The sequence below is a fragment of the Bufo bufo genome, chromosome 8 (assembly GCF_905171765.1).
Source record: "Bufo bufo chromosome 8, aBufBuf1.1, whole genome shotgun sequence".
Classification (NCBI taxonomy): domain Eukaryota; kingdom Metazoa; phylum Chordata; class Amphibia; order Anura; family Bufonidae; genus Bufo; species Bufo bufo.
Genome location: NC_053396.1, coordinates 8,781,678 through 8,798,005, shown reverse-complemented (window position 1 = coordinate 8,798,005; position 16,328 = coordinate 8,781,678). Strand labels below are relative to the sequence as shown.

At 49.1% G+C, this 16,328-nt stretch overlaps 2 protein-coding genes across 3 annotated transcripts in view; one reads left to right on the top strand and one right to left on the bottom strand.

The window, feature by feature from the left end:
- Positions 1–4,271, bottom strand: part of PRPF4 (pre-mRNA processing factor 4) — a 16,285-nt gene extending 12,014 nt beyond the window's left edge. For both annotated transcript variants that reach the window (XM_040405240.1, XM_040405239.1), the window contains exons 1-4: positions 4,194–4,271; positions 2,764–2,931; positions 1,695–1,881; positions 1,344–1,431 (exon numbers count right to left, since the gene is read on the bottom strand). In XM_040405240.1, coding sequence (XP_040261174.1) covers positions 1,344–1,431; positions 1,695–1,881; positions 2,764–2,923 — 435 coding nt within the window. In that variant the 5' untranslated portion in view covers positions 2,924–2,931; positions 4,194–4,271. The remainder of the gene's footprint in view (positions 1–1,343; positions 1,432–1,694; positions 1,882–2,763; positions 2,932–4,193) is intronic.
- CDC26 (cell division cycle 26) lies at positions 4,272–16,328 on the top strand. The gene is made up of 3 exons (XM_040405238.1): positions 4,272–4,339; positions 11,555–11,643; positions 15,863–16,328. The coding sequence occupies exons 2-3, from the start codon at positions 11,563–11,565 to the stop codon at positions 16,034–16,036; spliced, it is 255 nt and encodes an 84-aa protein (XP_040261172.1). The 5' UTR covers positions 4,272–4,339; positions 11,555–11,562; the 3' UTR covers positions 16,037–16,328.

The following is a 16,328-nucleotide window of genomic DNA, read 5'->3' as shown; positions in this document are numbered from 1 at the left end:
TCAGTTTTTATCGCGCGTGTGCAATGTGTTTTGCACGCGCGTGATAAAAAACCGACTGTGGTACCCAGACCCGGACTTCTTCACAGAAGTTCAGGTTTGGGTTCGGTGTTGTGTAGATGTTATTATTTTCCCTTATAACATGGTTATAAGGGAAAATAATAGCATTCTGAATATAGAATGCTTAGTAGGGGATCAATTGAGGGTTAAAAAAAATAAAAAAAATTAACTCACCTCCTCCTCTTGTTCGCGTAGTTCCCGGTCTCTTCTTTACTTCTCAAAAGATGAACTATGGGCTAAAGGACCTTTGGTGATGTCAGATCACATGCTCCAATCACATGGTCCATCACCGCGGTGTATTCAGAATGCTATTATTTTCCCTTATAACCATGTTATAAGGGAAAATAATACAGTTTATAGACTGTCACCTAGCGTGAAAATCGCACCGCATCCGCACTTGTCTGCGGATGCTTGCGATTTTCACGCAACCCCATTCACTTCTATGGGGCCTGCGTTGCGTGAAAAACGCAGAATATAGAGCATGCTGCGATTTTCACGCAACGCATAAGTGATGCGTGAAAATCATCGCTCATGTACACAGCCCCATAGAAATGAATGGGTCCGGATTCAGTGCGGGTGCAATGCGTTCACCTACCGCATTGCACCCGCGCGGAAATCTCGCCCGTGTGAACGCAGCCTTATACTCTAGAGCTGAACTCACTATTCTGCTGGTGGAGTCACTGTGTACATACATTACTTATCCTGTACTGATCCTGAGTTACATCCTGTATTATACTCCAGAGCTGCACTCACTATTCTGCTGGTGGAAAACTGTGTACATACATTACTTATCCTGTACTGATCCTGAGTTACATCCTGTATTATACTCCAGAGCTGCACTCACTATTCTGCTGGTGCAGTCACTGTGTACATACATTACTTCTCCTGTACTGATCCAGAGTAACATCCTGTATTATACTCCAGAGCTGCACTCACTATTTTGCTGGTGCAGTCACTGTGTACATACATTACATTACTTATCCTGTGCTGATCGTGAGTTACATCCTGTATTATACTCCAGAGCTGCACTCACTATTCCGCTGCTTACTACTACAGATAAACATACTGATGATTGATGTATTCCTATTAATTATAATGGGGAAGGAAGGGGGGCGGGAAATACAACACTTCCCAGAATGCAAATCACCGGAGCTACCACTTAGCAGACCCTGAACAAGCAGGTAATGCTGGGAAATTTCACCTATGAAGCAGCAGAACTGTGAGTACAGCTGTGAAGTATAACACCCCCAGTACAATCCCCTGTGTGAACACGCCCTACACTGTACCTCTTCACGCGATGCCTTGGCTTTCTCATCTTCCTTCTTCGTCTTCTTCAGGGCGTCTGTGCCGACCACGGAGAGGACATTTCGCAGCCTGCAGAGTAGAACGGTTAATTAATCATTCTCTGCAACTTGTGTTTCAACTCCTCATCATTTTCAAGATCTCTGCTTGCTGTCATTATGTCCAACTGACACAAGAGACAGCTCGGATACACTAACAAGTCGGACATGATCAGAGTGGGTGTTCGCTGACAGCAAGCAGAGGTGCTGAAAATGGCGAGCACAAAGTATATGACAGAATAGAAAACAAAACTTTAGAGGGTCCTTTCTACCAGAGACCACCCCCTGTTCTCTCACCTCTCTCTCCGCTCCGCGGGCCCCTCTCCAAAAAGAGTGATAGGCTCCCCGAGGGCCCTCAGACAGGCCTTCACCTCCGAGTCGTCAGTGGACACATTGATCTGTCGCGCTCGCTTCCTACGCTCGAACTCGGCGAGGACCTCCGCCTGCCTCTCACTGATGTGCTCCTCTAGGTCGAAGGACTCCCCTGAGGAGGAAGCAGAATTAAAGGGATACTCCCCAAAAGGATCATCACAAGTCTAATTTCAACCGCAACACCCTACTATCAGCACGTGACCTACTGTTCTGTCCATGAAGGTCTTCCTGGTTTATGAATAGAATGACAGAACCACAGTGCAGACTGACACTATGCAGCATAAGGATGCAGATGCCTTCAGTAGTGGGAGTCACATGGCCCAATCAGCGGCTGAATGAGACTAGGACGTCCCGCGCCAATCACCATCGCTGTGACGCCACCAGGGGCAAGGACGAGCCTCCACCCCGCTGATCTGACTTGTCTTTGGGGTCCTTATTTCCGTCAAGCCCCCAAAGTACAACAGTCTAATAAAGTTCAATCATCGTAAAATAAAGTTCTGCATCTTTCTAATAGACATTGTGTTTTAATTTGTCAACACTTTCAAGATCTCTGCTTGCTGTCAGTAAAAGGGAATATTCTCATTTACATCCAGAAGCTAAATTTGCCCTGTTCTCAAAGCGGAGGGTTTGTTACAATTGTGTCCAGTCCAGATAATCCTCTGTGAGCCATACACATCAACAGTATACAGCTCACCTGTCCTGATGGTTTGTTACAATGTATCAGCGCAGGTGAAATGTATCAGCCTGGAGTGACAAAGTCTAGTTTGGATACAATTGTATCAACCCCACAGCTGGGAGAATAATGAGGTATTTTCAGCCTCGGGATGTAAACAGGAATACCTTCATTCACTGACAGTAAGCAGAGATCTTGAAAACGGTGAGGATTTGGAGCACAAAGACAGCCTATGAGAAAGCTGCCGAGCTGGTCATCCCACCCGGATTAGGGTCACTCTCCACCCTTGAAGCAGTGAGGTATCAGGAAGGTCTCGGTCACCTCCTCCGATGTTGATGTTCCCGGCCTCGATCCCGGCCTTTACCGCCGTTCTCCCCAATGAAAACTCCCCCCTGGTGATCCGTTCCTTCTCTTTATCCGCCAGGCTGCCATAGAAAATACGAGACCTCTTCACCACAGGAGCGCCCTCATCGTCCGACATGTCTGGATCTGTGGATGAAGACAGAGGGGAGAATCCTCAGCAGAAGTCACCCAGCTTTCCCACATGGCCTGTCTGCCAAACTACTCAGTGAGGTCTCATTCATATTGTACCCCTGAGGTCTATATTTACTTAGGGGGTCCTTATTTGTTTTTTTTGGGGGGGGTGGTGTCTATATTGGTTTAGGGGTATCATCTAGCACCTTATTATTTAGGGGGTCTGGGGTCAGTTTCATTTTATGGAGTCCGGGGCCTGCATTACTTTAGGGGGCCCGGTCCGGGGTCTGTATTAGTATTGGGGTCCCGGTACGGGGTCTGTATTAGTTTGGGGGGCCCGGTCTGGGGTCTGTATTAGTTTTGGGGGACCGGTCCGGGGTCTGTATTAGTTTTGGGGTCCCGGTCCAAGGTCTGTATTAGTTTTGGGGGCCCGGTCTGGGGTCTGTATTAGTTTTGAAGGGCCCGGTCTGGGGTCTGTATTAGTTTTGGGGGGCCCGGTCCGGGGTCTGTATTAGTTTTGGGGGGCCCGGTCCGGGGTCTGTATTAGTTTTGGGGGGCCCGGTCCGGGGTCTGTATTAGTTTTGGGGGGCCCGGTCCGGGGTCTGTATTAGTTTTGGGGGGCCCGGTCCGGGGTCTGTATTAGTTTTGGGGGGCCCGGTCCGGGGTCTGTATTAGTTTTGGGGGGCCCGGTCCGGGGTCTGTATTAGTTTTGGGGTCCCGGTCAGGGGGTCTGTATTAGTTTTGGGGTCCCGGTCAGGGGGTCTGTATTAGTTTTGGGGTCCCGGTCAGGGGTCTGTATTAGTTTTGGGGTCCCGGTCCGGGGTCTGAATTAGTTTTGGGGTCCCGGTCCGGGGTCTGAATTAGTTTTGGGGTCCCGGTCTGGGGTCTGTATTAGTTTTCGGAGTCTCCTGCTACTTCTGGGGACGTCTTGAGCTTAGTTATTATTTTACCACCTGTCTGGGCTCTGGAGGGGCTCCGCAGCCAGTGACGCCCCCGCGGTCGTGGCCTCTGCACTCTTTGGTGTAGAATATAATAGAAAGCAGGATTATCTGTCAGGAGTCTGGGACAACCAGGTGACAACCTGTAATGGCAGCCAGGTCGGTGCTCACCCAGCTCTCCCAGTAAGAGATATAACTGGAAGAAGACGCCTCAGTGATGGAGAACTAATATCTGGGGGGTAACTGAGGCTCCTGCGACCCCAGACTTAATACCCGTCACATAACACGCGGGGTCCCGGGAGAGCCGAGACAGGAACCCGGAGAAATCACGGAAATTACCTGTTCTGTGCTTTCAAGCGGCCGCTACACGTTACAGCAATTGCCTCCGGGTCAGCTGTGCGGAAGTGACGATTTAACCGGAAGTCAGAGGAAAGGGCGGAAGTAGCGCGACTGCTGAGCGCGGGGCTGCCAGGAGTGCGGGAGAGGTAATGTAGAGGGGCCCCGGTCCGGCGGGGGAGACCGGAAGAGGGCGCTGTGCCCAGGGCTGGTCTGGGGTTTGTATGTGAAGCCATGGCTTAGATACGTCCTCCTCCTAGAGCTTCTTACACTTAGATACACTGAGCTTAGCAGATAGTATCAGCTATGATAGGCTTAGATACACTGGGGTCAGCCCACAGTATCACACAGGATAGGATTAGATACACTGGGGTCAGCAGGCAGTATCACACAGGATAGGATTAGATACACAGCTCAGCAGACAGTATCACACAGGAGAGGATTAGATACACAGCTCAGCAGACAGTATCACACAGGAGAGGATTAGATACACAGCTCAGCAGACTGTATCACACAGGATAGGATTAGATACACAGCTCAGCAGACAGTATCACACAGGATAGGATTAGATACACAGCTCAGCAGACAGTATCACACAGGATAGGATTAGATACACAGCTCAGCAGACAATATCACACAGGATAGGATTAGATACACAGCTCAGCAGACAGTATCACACAGGATTAGATACATAGCTCAGCAGACAGTATCACACAGGAGAGGATTAGATACACAGCTCAGCAGACAGTATCACACAGGAGAGGATTAGATACACAGCTCAGCAGACCGTATCACACAGGATAGGATTAGATACACAGCTCAGCAGACAGTACCACACAGGATAGGATTAGATACACAGCTCAGCAGACAGTATCACACAGGATAGGATTAGATACACAGCTCAGCAGACAGTATCACACAGGATAGGATTAGATAAACAGCTCAGCAGACCGTATCACACAGGATAGGATTAGATACACAGCTCAGCAGACAGTATCACATAGGATAGGATTAGATACACAGCTCAGCAGACAGTATCACACAGGACAGGATTAGATACACAGCTCAGCAGACAGTATCACACAGGATAGGATTAGATACACAGCTCAGCAGTCAGTATCACATAGGATAGGATTAGATACACAGCTCAGCAGACAGTATCACACAGGATAGGATTAGATACACAGCTCAGCTGACAGTATCACACAGGATAGGATTAGATACACAGCTCAGCAGACAGTATCACACAGGAGAGGATTAGATACACAGCTCAGCAGACAGTATCACACAGGATAGGATTAGATAAACAGCTCAGCAGACAGTATCACATAGGATAGGATTAGATACACAGCTCAGCAGACAGTATCACACAGGACAGGATTAGATACACAGCTCAGCAGACAGTATCACACAGGATAGGATTAGATACACAGCTCAGCTGACAGTATCACACAGGATAGGATTAGATACACAGCTCAGCAGACAGTATCACACAGGATAGGATTAGATACACAGCTCAGCAGACAGTATCACACAGGAGAGGATTAGATACACAGCTCAGAAGGCAGTATCACACAGGATAGGATTAGATACACAGCTCAGCAGACAGTATCACACAGGATAGGATTAGATACACAGCTCAGCAGACAGTATCACACAGGATAGGATTAGATACACAGCTCAGCAGACAGTATCACACAGGATTAGATACACAGCTCAGCAGACAGTATCACACAGGATAGGATTAGATACACAGCTCAGCAGACAGTATCACACAGGATAGGATTAGATACACAGCTCAGCAGACAGTATCACACAGGATAGGATTAGATACACAGCTCAGCAGACAGTATCACACAGGATAGGATTAGATACAGAGCTCAGCAGACAGTATCACACAGGATTAGATACATAGCTCAGCAGACAGTATCACACAGGAGAGGATTAGATACACAGCTCAGCAGACAGTATCACACAGGAGAGGATTAGATACACAGCTCAGCAGACAGTATCACATAGGATAGGATTAGATACACAGCTCAGCAGACAGTATCACACAGGATAGGATTAGATACACAGCTCAGCTGACAGTATCACACAGGATAGGATTAGATACACAGCTCAGCAGACAGTATCACACAGGATAGGATTAGATACACAGCTCAGCAGACAGTATCACACAGGATAGGATTAGATATAGAGATGAGCGAATCGAAGCTGACGAAGTGGAATTTGATCCGAATTTCAGGAAAAATTTGATTCGCAACGAATGCAATTTTCCTAAAATGGCGGCTACACGTGTGAGGACATGGGGCAAGGAACTCTGGGAAGGCGGGCTGACCCATAATGCCATGCATGCAGCCAATCAGCAGCCAGCCCTGTGATGTCACAGCCCTATAAATACGGCGGCCATCAGTCAGACATTTTCCAGCGTTCTGAGTGCAGGGATAGACGTGAGGCGCTAGGGACAGCAATTGGAAAAACCTCATTATGAAAAAAAAACGGAAAAAACGATTTGTAAGTGCAGGGAAAGGATGGGGAGGAATCATTTCACAGCGTCTTAGTGCAGGGAGAGACGTCAGAAGGCGCTAGGGACAGTGCTAGGAAAGACAAGTGCAGGGAAAGACTATTTGGGGATCTGAGCAGCCCTTATACAGCTCTGTCCTTCCAGCGATTTGTTATGTTGGAGCCTTTAGTATCTTATTCAGTACAAAAAGAACAATATATTCTCAGGTCACTGCTGCAGTTATTTCTGGTGAAAGCGTATATACAGGATGTCAGACAGAGAAGTGCCCGGCCCTGCACAGGGGAGGGGCAGAGGAATGAATGTTTCTGGTGCAGGTCGCAGCAGAGTAAGGGGTCGCAGCGAGGGGCCTGAGCTCCCGGTGTCATCTAGCGATCGTGTCTTGACCAGCGGTTCTTGAATGGTTGACTCTGTCATCCACTTCGTCCCAAGTGACATCAGACACCCCCAGCCAAGAGTCGGTGGGTTCGTCAGACACAACCCTTAGTTGGCATGGCCCGGGAGCAGGCCCTGTGCCCTCACCTGTCCTCAACCTGCCTCTGTCCTTTTCTGCTCCCTCAGCCAGAGAAGTATTATATGCTGTGGGCTCAGCTCCACTATTCATCGGAACCATGGTGAGCAACAATGGGAAGAACATGGTGTCGGCACTGCGTCAAGGAGGGCTGAGCCGTGCGCCCTGCATGGGACACGTGTTCAATCTGGTTGTCAAGCGGTTCCTGAAGTCTTCCACCCATCTGCAAGACATCCTAAAAATGGCCAGGAAACTTTGCATGCACTTCAGCCACCCGTACACCGCAAAGCACACCCTCCTTGAACTGTAGCGGCAGAACGGCATCCCCCAACATAGGCTGATATGCGACGTTTCCACCCGTTGGAATTCAACCCTCCATTTGTTGGACCGACTATACGAACAGAGAAAGGCCATAAACGATTTCTTGATGATACAGGCGGACAGAGGTACTCCCCTGTGTAACTTCGATGTCAGCCAGTGGCAGCTCATGCGTGACACCTGCCGTTTGCTCAGGCCCTTTGAGGAGGCCACGTTATTTGTCAGTCGCCAGGAGTACGGGATGAACAACGTCATTCCACTGCTTTATGTCCTGGAACAGATGCTGGTAAATCTGGCTGGTCAGTGGACTGAAGACGTAGCACCTAGATCTCACGGCCACGTAAGCCCTGTGGGGGCTGAACTGGAGGAGGACATTGGATCACAAGCAATGTGTAGCCAAATGGGTGGTCTTTCTACAGAGGTGACAGGAGAGGAGCAACAGGGCGATGAGGAAGACGAGGCAGAGGACCCAGACACGCAGTGGCAGTATGCAGTGGAGATGGAGGCAGGGAGTCCCTCCGAGTCACTTGCCCAAATGGCCCGATGCATGATCACTTGCTTGTGTAGTGACAGCTGAGGGATGACTTCTGGCTCTCCACCTTGTTGGACCCTCGCTACCAGTCCAAAATGGGGGGCTTTTTACACCCGCTGAGAGAGAGGACAAACTGAAGTACTATGTAGTCAGTTGGCCGCTGCCTATCTGCGCCATTGTCCATCCTCTCGCAGGTCAGACCTGGGGGGGGCCCTCTGCGCTCACGTTCCTCTGCCATGGCTGCTGTGGCAGGGTGGGGGGTAGGAGCAGTTCCAGCTCCATCAGCAGCAACTTGAGTCTAGAGTCGCTGATGAGCAGCTTTCTTCGCCCGCCTAGTGAAGAAACTACTCACCAGTAGCAGCAGCTAGACCTGGAGCAGGACCTGAACCAGCAGGTGGTGGCATACTGGGACAGCACCCTGCCACCCCACATTGAAGACCCGCTGGACTACTGGGCAGCCAAACTGGATTTGTGGCTGCAACTAGCAGAGTTTGCCCTGGAAAAGCTGCCCTGCCCGGCCTGTAGTGTGGCATCAGAGCGGGTGTTTAGTGCGGCGGGGGCCATAGTTACCCCAAGGAGAACTCGCCTGTCCACCCAAAATGTGGAGAGACCGACCTTTGTCAGGATCAGCCAGGATTTCCACCCACCAATGCCTGATGCATCAGACTAGACCATCCATGGTGCCACACCAACACTTTGACAAAAGAGACCGGTTTCTTCTTGCCATCCGTTCCTTATTTCACCCACCTTCGTTAGCGGGTACTGGTATTGCCACCCACTGCCCCACTCTGTTACCGGGTCACTTTGTGGTCTCCTGATGCTGTTACTATCGCCACCTCCAGACCCTGTCATTGGGCCACTCTGTGGACTTCTCATGCTGCTTCCACCCTCCCCACTTCATAACTGGGCCGCTATTTTGCCTTTTGGCCTGGCTGACATCATCATTTATTTGACCCTTCTTCTGATCTGTCAGAAGGCAGGAAAAATGAGACACACAGCGGATCCTGTCTGTGTAGCGGCTGTGAGGCCTGCATGGTCCCAAACACAGAAGACATGCAAATAGTCCATTCATGTGTCATCTCTGTTTTGGATCCACTCCTGTTTTTTTTGGCCTTAGCAATACTGATGGATTACTGACCAAATGCTGACCGAGTGAAGGCGGATGCTCAACAGTCAGGATCCGTTTTTTGTGGGTTATTGTTAGGGATCGACCGATTATCGGTTTTACCGATATTATCGGCCGATATTGAGGATTTTGAACATTATCGGTATCGGCATCTATTTTGCCGATATACCGATAACGTATGGGGAACACAGAACGCGCTGCTGACAGCTCGTTCTGTGTTCCCTCCGCAGCACAGGGGAGAAGGAAGCAGTGTCTCCTCCCCCTGTGATGCTGCTGCCGCTGCCGCCAATAGCAGGAGAGGAGACAGGAGGGGAGGGGCTGTGGCCGCTGCGCCACCAATGAAGATGAGTCTTTCATTAATTCATATACAGGAGGCGGGAGCTGCAGAATCACATAGCCGGCTCCCGACCTCTATGAGCGATAGCTGCGATCTGCGGTAGTTAACTCCTCAGGTGCCGCGGATCGCAGCTGCCGTTCATAGAGGTCGGGAGCCGGCTATGTGACTCTGCAGCCAGCTCCCGCCTCCTGTATGTGAAAGAGAGGTATCTTCATTGGTGGCGCAGTGCCCCCTCCCCCCCCCCTCAAGCCGCCTAGTATTAATCATTGGTGGCGCAGTGCGCCCCCCACCCCCCAAGCCCCCTAGTATTAATCATTGGTGGCGCAGTGCGCCCCCCACCCCCATCCCAATAGTAAAAACATTGGTGGCGCAGTGCGCCCCCCCCCCCCCCAGTATTAATCATTGGTGGCAGTGGCCACAGGATCCCCTCTCCCCTCCTCCTCCTCCGATCGGAGCCCCAGCAGTGTAAGCCTGGGGCTCCGATCGGTTACCATGGCAGCCAGGACGCTATTGAAGCCCTGGCTGCCATGGTAAGCTCCATGCTGCTGTGTGCACAAAGCACAGAGCAGCAGGGACTGTGTCAGATCCTATTCACCCTAAGGGGGCTAAAAGTTAGTAAAAAAAAAAAAAAACACAAAAATATTAAGTATAAATGAAAAAGATTTACAAAAAAAATAAAATAATAATACACGTTAACAATAAACATTAATTTTCAGCAGATTTGTGTAGGAAATTTTTTTTTCCCTCAAAAATAAAAATACCCAGAATATCGGTATAAATTATCGGCTATCGGCCTGAAAGTTCACAAATTATCGGTATCGGCCCTAAAAAATCAATATCGGTCGATCCCTAGTTATTGTTGTGACGGATCAGAGGAAGGGCAAAATAATCCGTGACGTCAACACAGACTTACTGCTGACCCCCTCTCCACTCTGTCGGGGGCTCTACTTGTATAAGCGTTTAATAGAACAGGTTCTGTAGACATCTATGTGGAATCAGCTGACGACGGTGTAAAAGGAGTGCGCTTCTTCTTGACGCTAACATCAACCTGTAAGGCTGAGTTCACACTGGAGTTATTTGGTCAGTTTTGGCCCCGTGACTGCCCAAATAGAAGTGTGCAGTGATTCTAAGAGCGACGCCTGTCATCTGCATGTCATACTGACTCACAGTATTGTTTCACTACCGCAGCAGACTCCCTATGTGTGTTACTGCAAGGCACAGTGTTCTACACCACTATACAGGCACAGTGTTCTACACCACTATACAGGCACAGTGTTCTACACCACTATACAGGCACAGTGTTCTACACCGCTATACAGGCTCTCTGCAGCCAGGAAATAGCTGTTTTTTAACGCGATTCGCCGCAAAAATTCGTATCAAAGCAAATTGTTCCAAAAAATTTGGCGAAGCGGCCGAATCTAATTTTTTAAAAATTTGCTCATCTCTAATTAGACACACAGTTCAGCAGACAGTATCACACAGGATAGGATTAGATACACAGCTCAGCAGACAGTATCACACAGGATAGGATTAGATACACAGCTCAGCAGACGGTATCACACAGGACAGGATTAGATACACAGCTCAGCAGACAGTATCACACATGATAGGATTAGATACACAGCTCAGCAGACAGTATCACACAGGATAGGATTAGATACACAGCTCAGCAGACAGTATCACACAGGATAGGATTAGATACACAGCTCAGCAGACAGTATCACACAGGATAGGATTAGATACACAGCTCAGCAGACAGTATCACACAGGAGAGGATTAGATACACAGCTCAGCAGACAGTATCACACAGGATAGGATTAGATACACAGCTCAGCAGACAGTATCACACAGGATAGGATTAGATACACAGCTCAGCAGACAGTATCACACATGATATGAAATAGCCGGGACAGTAATTAGCGTTTACCACAATGAGCTCTGCTCTCAATTGCCAAAATCTGATGGGAGTGGTAGTTTCACAACTATTCTACGGTAACCGCTCTTCCTTCTCTGCAGTTTATAAGATGCTGCGCAGGAAGCCCACCCGCCTGGAGCTGAAACTGGACGACATCGAGGAGTTTGAGGGCATCCGGAAGGACCTAGAGGTGAGAAAAGCACCAACCACTCCTCCCCCCATCCTCTTCTGTCCTTGGCCTGAACAGAACATCTGCTCTACAGTGACACCCTGTGGTGGGATAATGTCACTGCAATTCTGCATTAGAAAACCGCTTCATTCTATAACACATTCCCTGAAACAATGCAAAATTCTCCCGCTTTCTAATAGACTTTATGTATTAAATCCTTACTAGCTGCAAGATATCTGCTTCCTGTCAGTGAGTGAAAACCTCTAGGGGCCTCACAGCACTAGCTACCTAATACTTAGCACCTCTGAGAGTCCATTATTATTATTAAAGCGCCATTCATTCCATAGCGCTGTACATATGATAAGCGGTGCAGATACATGATACAGACAACTGCACTAATCATAAACAAGACGAGTTACAGACTGGTACAGAAGGAGAGAGGGCCCTGCCCGTGAGGGCTTACAATCTACCTGGTATGCGAGAAGGACACAGTAGGTGCGGGTGAAGCTGGTCGTGGCGGTATAGAGGCAGCAGGGTCACTGGTTGTAGGCTTGTCTGAAGAGGTGGTTTTCAGGTTTCTTTTGAAGGATTCCACTGTCGGTGAGAGTCTGATATGTTGGGGCAGCAAGTTCCAGAGTATGGGGGATGCATGGGAGAAATCTTGGAGGCGATTGTGGGAAGAGGCGATAAGAGGAGAGGAGAGAAGGAGGTCTTGTGAGGATCGGAGAGTGCGTGTGGGGTGTATCGGGAAAGTAGCTCCGAGATGTAGGGAGGGGACAGGTTATGGACGGCCTTGTATGTTTTTGTTAGTACTTTGAAGTGAATTCGCTGGGCAATGGGGAGTCAGTGAAGGGATTGGCAGAGGGGAGAGGCAGAGGAGTAACAGGGTGAGAGGTGGATTAGTCGGGCAGCAGAGTTGAGGATAGATTGGAGGGGTGCGAGAGTGCTAGATGGAAGGCCACAGAGGAGAATGTTGCAGTAGTCTAGGCGGGAGATGATGAGGGCATGTACAAGCATTTTCACAGATTCAAAGTTGAGGAAAGCGCGGATGCGGGAGATGTTTTTGAGTTGGAGACGGCAGGTGGTGGAAAGGGCTTGGATGTGCGATCGGAAAGGAGAGGGCAGAATCCAAGGTCACTCCAAGGCAGCGGACTTGGTTGACCAGGGAGAGTGTGATGATGAATTCTGTTTTATCCATGTTAAGTTTTAGAAAGCGAGAGGAGAAGGATGATATAGAAGATAGACATTGTGGGATTCTGGATAGTAAGGTGGTGATGTCTGGACCAGAGAGGTAGATTTGTGTGTCATCAGCATAGAGTGATACTGAAAGCCATGGGACTCTATGAGATGTCCCAGGCCAAAAGTGTAGATAGAGAAGAGCAGGGGTCCTAGGACAGAGCCTTGCGGGACACCAACAGAGAGGGAATGAGACGAGGAGGTGGTGTGAGAGTGGGAGACGCTAAATGTCCGGTCTGTGAGGTATGATGTGATCCAGGAGAGGGCCAGGTCAGTGATGCCAAAAGATGAGAGAGTTTGTAACAGAAGGGAGTGGTCGACAGTGTCGAAGGCAGAGGACAGGTCAAGGAGAAGGAGGACAGAGTAATGGAGAAGGCAGAGGACAGGTCAAGGAGAAGGAGGACAGAGTAATGGAGAAGGCAGAGGACAGGTCAAGGAGAAGGAGGACAGAGGACAGGTCAAGGAGAAGGAGGACAGAGTAATGGAGAAGGCAGAGGACAGGTCAAGGAGAAGGAGGACAGAGTAATGGAGAAGGCAGAGGACAGGTCAAGGAGAAGGAGGACAGAGTATTGTTTCTTGGTTTTGGCTGTCAGTAGGTCATTGGTGACTTTGGTGAGGGCAGTCTCAGTCGAGTGGTGGGGTTGGAAGCCAGATTGTAGGCGGTCAAAGAGGGAGCAGGAGGAGAGGTGAGAGGACAGTTCAGAATGGACATGTTGTTCAAGTAGCTTTGAGGTAAATGGAAGAAGTGATATGGGGCGATAACTGGATAAAGAAGATGGGTCAAGTGAAGGCTTTTTGAGGATGGGTGTAATGGAGGCATGTTTAAAACCAGAGGGTAAGACACCAGAGGTTAGTGATAGGTTGGAGAGATGAGTTAGGGCTCGGATAAACACTGTGGTGAGGTTAGGGATGAGGTGGGATTGGGTCAAGTGCACAGGTGGTCAGATGTGATCTGGAGAGTAGAGTGGAGAGTTCTTCTTCTGTAAGGCCCCTTTCACACGAGCGAGTATTCCGCGCGGATGCGATGCGGGAGGTGAACGCATTGCACCCGCACTGAATACTGACCCATTCATTTCTATGGGGCTGTGCACACGAGCGGTGATTTTCACGCATCACTTTTGCGTTGCGTGAAAATCGCAGCATGCTCCTCTTTGTGCGTTTTTCACGTAACGCAGGCCCCATAGAAATGAATGGGGTTGCGTGAAAATCGCAAGCATCCGCAAGCAAGTGCGGATGCGGTGCGATTTTCACGCACGGTTGCTAGGAGACGATCGGGATGGAGACCCGAACCTTATTATTTTCCCTTATAACATGGTTATAAGGGAAAATAATAGCATTCTGAATACAGAATGCTTAGTAAAACAGGGCTGGAGGGGTTAAAAAAAAATAAAAAGTCATTTAACTCACCTTTATCCACTTGCTCGCGTAGCCGGCATCTCCGTCTGACTCTTTTACTGTATAGGACCTGTGGAGAGCATTAACTATAGTTTAAGGACCTGGGATGACGTCACTCTGGTCATCACATGGTACGTCACATGATCTTTTACCATGGTGATTCACCATGGTAAAAGATCATGTGACGTAACATGTGATGACCATAGTGACATCATCCCAGGTCCTTAAACTATAGTTAATGCTCTCCACAGGTCCTATACAGTAAAAGAGTCAGACGGAGATGCCGGCTACGCGAGCAAGTGGATAAAGGTGAGTTAAATGACTTTTTTTTTTTTTTTTTAACCCCTCCAGCCCTGTTTTACTAAGCATTCTGTATTCAGAATGCTATTATTTTCCCTTATAACCATGTTATAAGGGAAAATAATACTATTTACAGAACACCGATCCCAAGCCCGAACTTCTGTGAAGAAGTTCGGGTTTGGGTACCAAACACGCGCGATTTTTCTCACGCGAGTGCAAAACGCATTACAATGTTTTGCACTCGCGCGGAAAAATCGCGGGTGTTCCCGCAACGCACCCGCACATTTTTCCGCAACGCCCGTGTGAAAGAGGCCTAATGGTGGAGAAGCGGGTTTTGGGAGAAGAGGACCGAGCAGTTGTGTGGAGGGTCTGTGGGGACTGTGTAGTGAAGCTTTCTCTGATGTTGACCATCTTTTGTTTGAAATATTTGGCAAAGTCCTCAGATGAGAGGAGAGGTTGGGGGCGCTGGGGGACGGAGAAGTTGTTTAGGGCTGTGGGACAGGGAAGATATGAGAGATGAGAAGTCGCCTGTTTTGCATCAGCAAGTGAGGACTTGAATATGAGGGGGAATTGCTTGTATGCAGTGAAATGATCTTTAGAATGGGATTTCTTCCATCGCCGCTCAGCAGCCCTGGAAGCTTGCCTGAGTTTTTTGGTCAGGTTGGTGTGCCAGGGTTGTCTGTTGATTTTTCGGGTTTTGTTGTGTGTGAGGGGGGCAACAGTGTCCAGAGCTGTACTTATTGTGGTGTTATACAGGGTGGTGGCAGCATCTGGGTCTTGGAGGGAACAGATGGTAGAGAGTGGGAGAAGAGGGTCAGAAAGCAAGTGAAAGTCGAGATGTTTAAGGTTCCTGCGGGGGTGTGTTAGTGTGTGGACCGGGGGAGCAGCAGAAGAGACCAGTGAGGAGAAGGTGAGTAGGTTGTGGTCGGATAGGGGGAGAGGCTCATGAGAAAGGTTAGATAGGGAGCAGAGGCGGGTAAAGATCAGATCCAGAGTGTGACCATCTCTGTGGGTGGGAGCTGAAGACCACTGTGAGAGGCCGAAGGAGGAAGAGAGTGATAGGAGTTTAGAGGCGGCCGAGTGGCGGGTGTCAATAGGGATATTGGCAGAAAGAAAGTGTAGTAGCCAGGTGTTAAAGTGATAGTAGTATCCAGTCTAGACCATCATCTGTGACTGATACATTGTAACAAAACTATCAGGAGAGGAGAGATTGTTGCTGCTGTTATGATCTGGACTGGATACAACTGTAACAACCCCTCAGCTGTTCGGTCTGATCTTTTACTCATCTAGTGTCGTCTTCTTTCTGCAGAGCCGGAAGAAGCAGCGGGAGGAGGTGGACCTGTCATCCAGCGAGGCGGAGGACGCCGCCTCTGCCCCCCTCAGCGCTGATTCAAGGACTCAGACCATACATGACAGGATCGGGTACAAGCCGCAGCCCAAACCCAACAGTCACACCACACAGTTTGGAAACTTTGAATTTTAACATCTGGGGGGAGGGGGCGGAAGATAAGACTTTGGGGCTCCATTCTCGGAACCATTTATGGAGGGACGATCACAAGCTCATCACTTCTGCTTAGTAAATGTGCATTCAGTTTTATTTTATACGACCTCCAGAGCTGCACTCACTATTCTGGAGCAGAGGATCACAGACGTATCATTTCTGCTTAGTAAAACCATATTTCATTTCATGACCTCCAGAGCTGCGCTCACTATTCTGGAGCAGAGGATCCCACACACAAAATGTCTGCTTAATAAAAAAAACATATTTCAATTCA

What these genes read in the sequence shown, in the direction of transcription:
- CDC26 (XM_040405238.1), top strand. Translation starts at nt 11,563, where the DNA reads ATGCTGCGCAGGAAGCCCACCCGCCTGGAGCTGAAACTGGACGACATC. An exon ending in GCATCCGGAAGGACCTAGAG is followed by an intron (nt 11,644 to 15,862) that starts GTGAGAAAAGCA and finishes TTCTTTCTGCAG; the next exon opens with AGCCGGAAGAAGCAGCGGGA.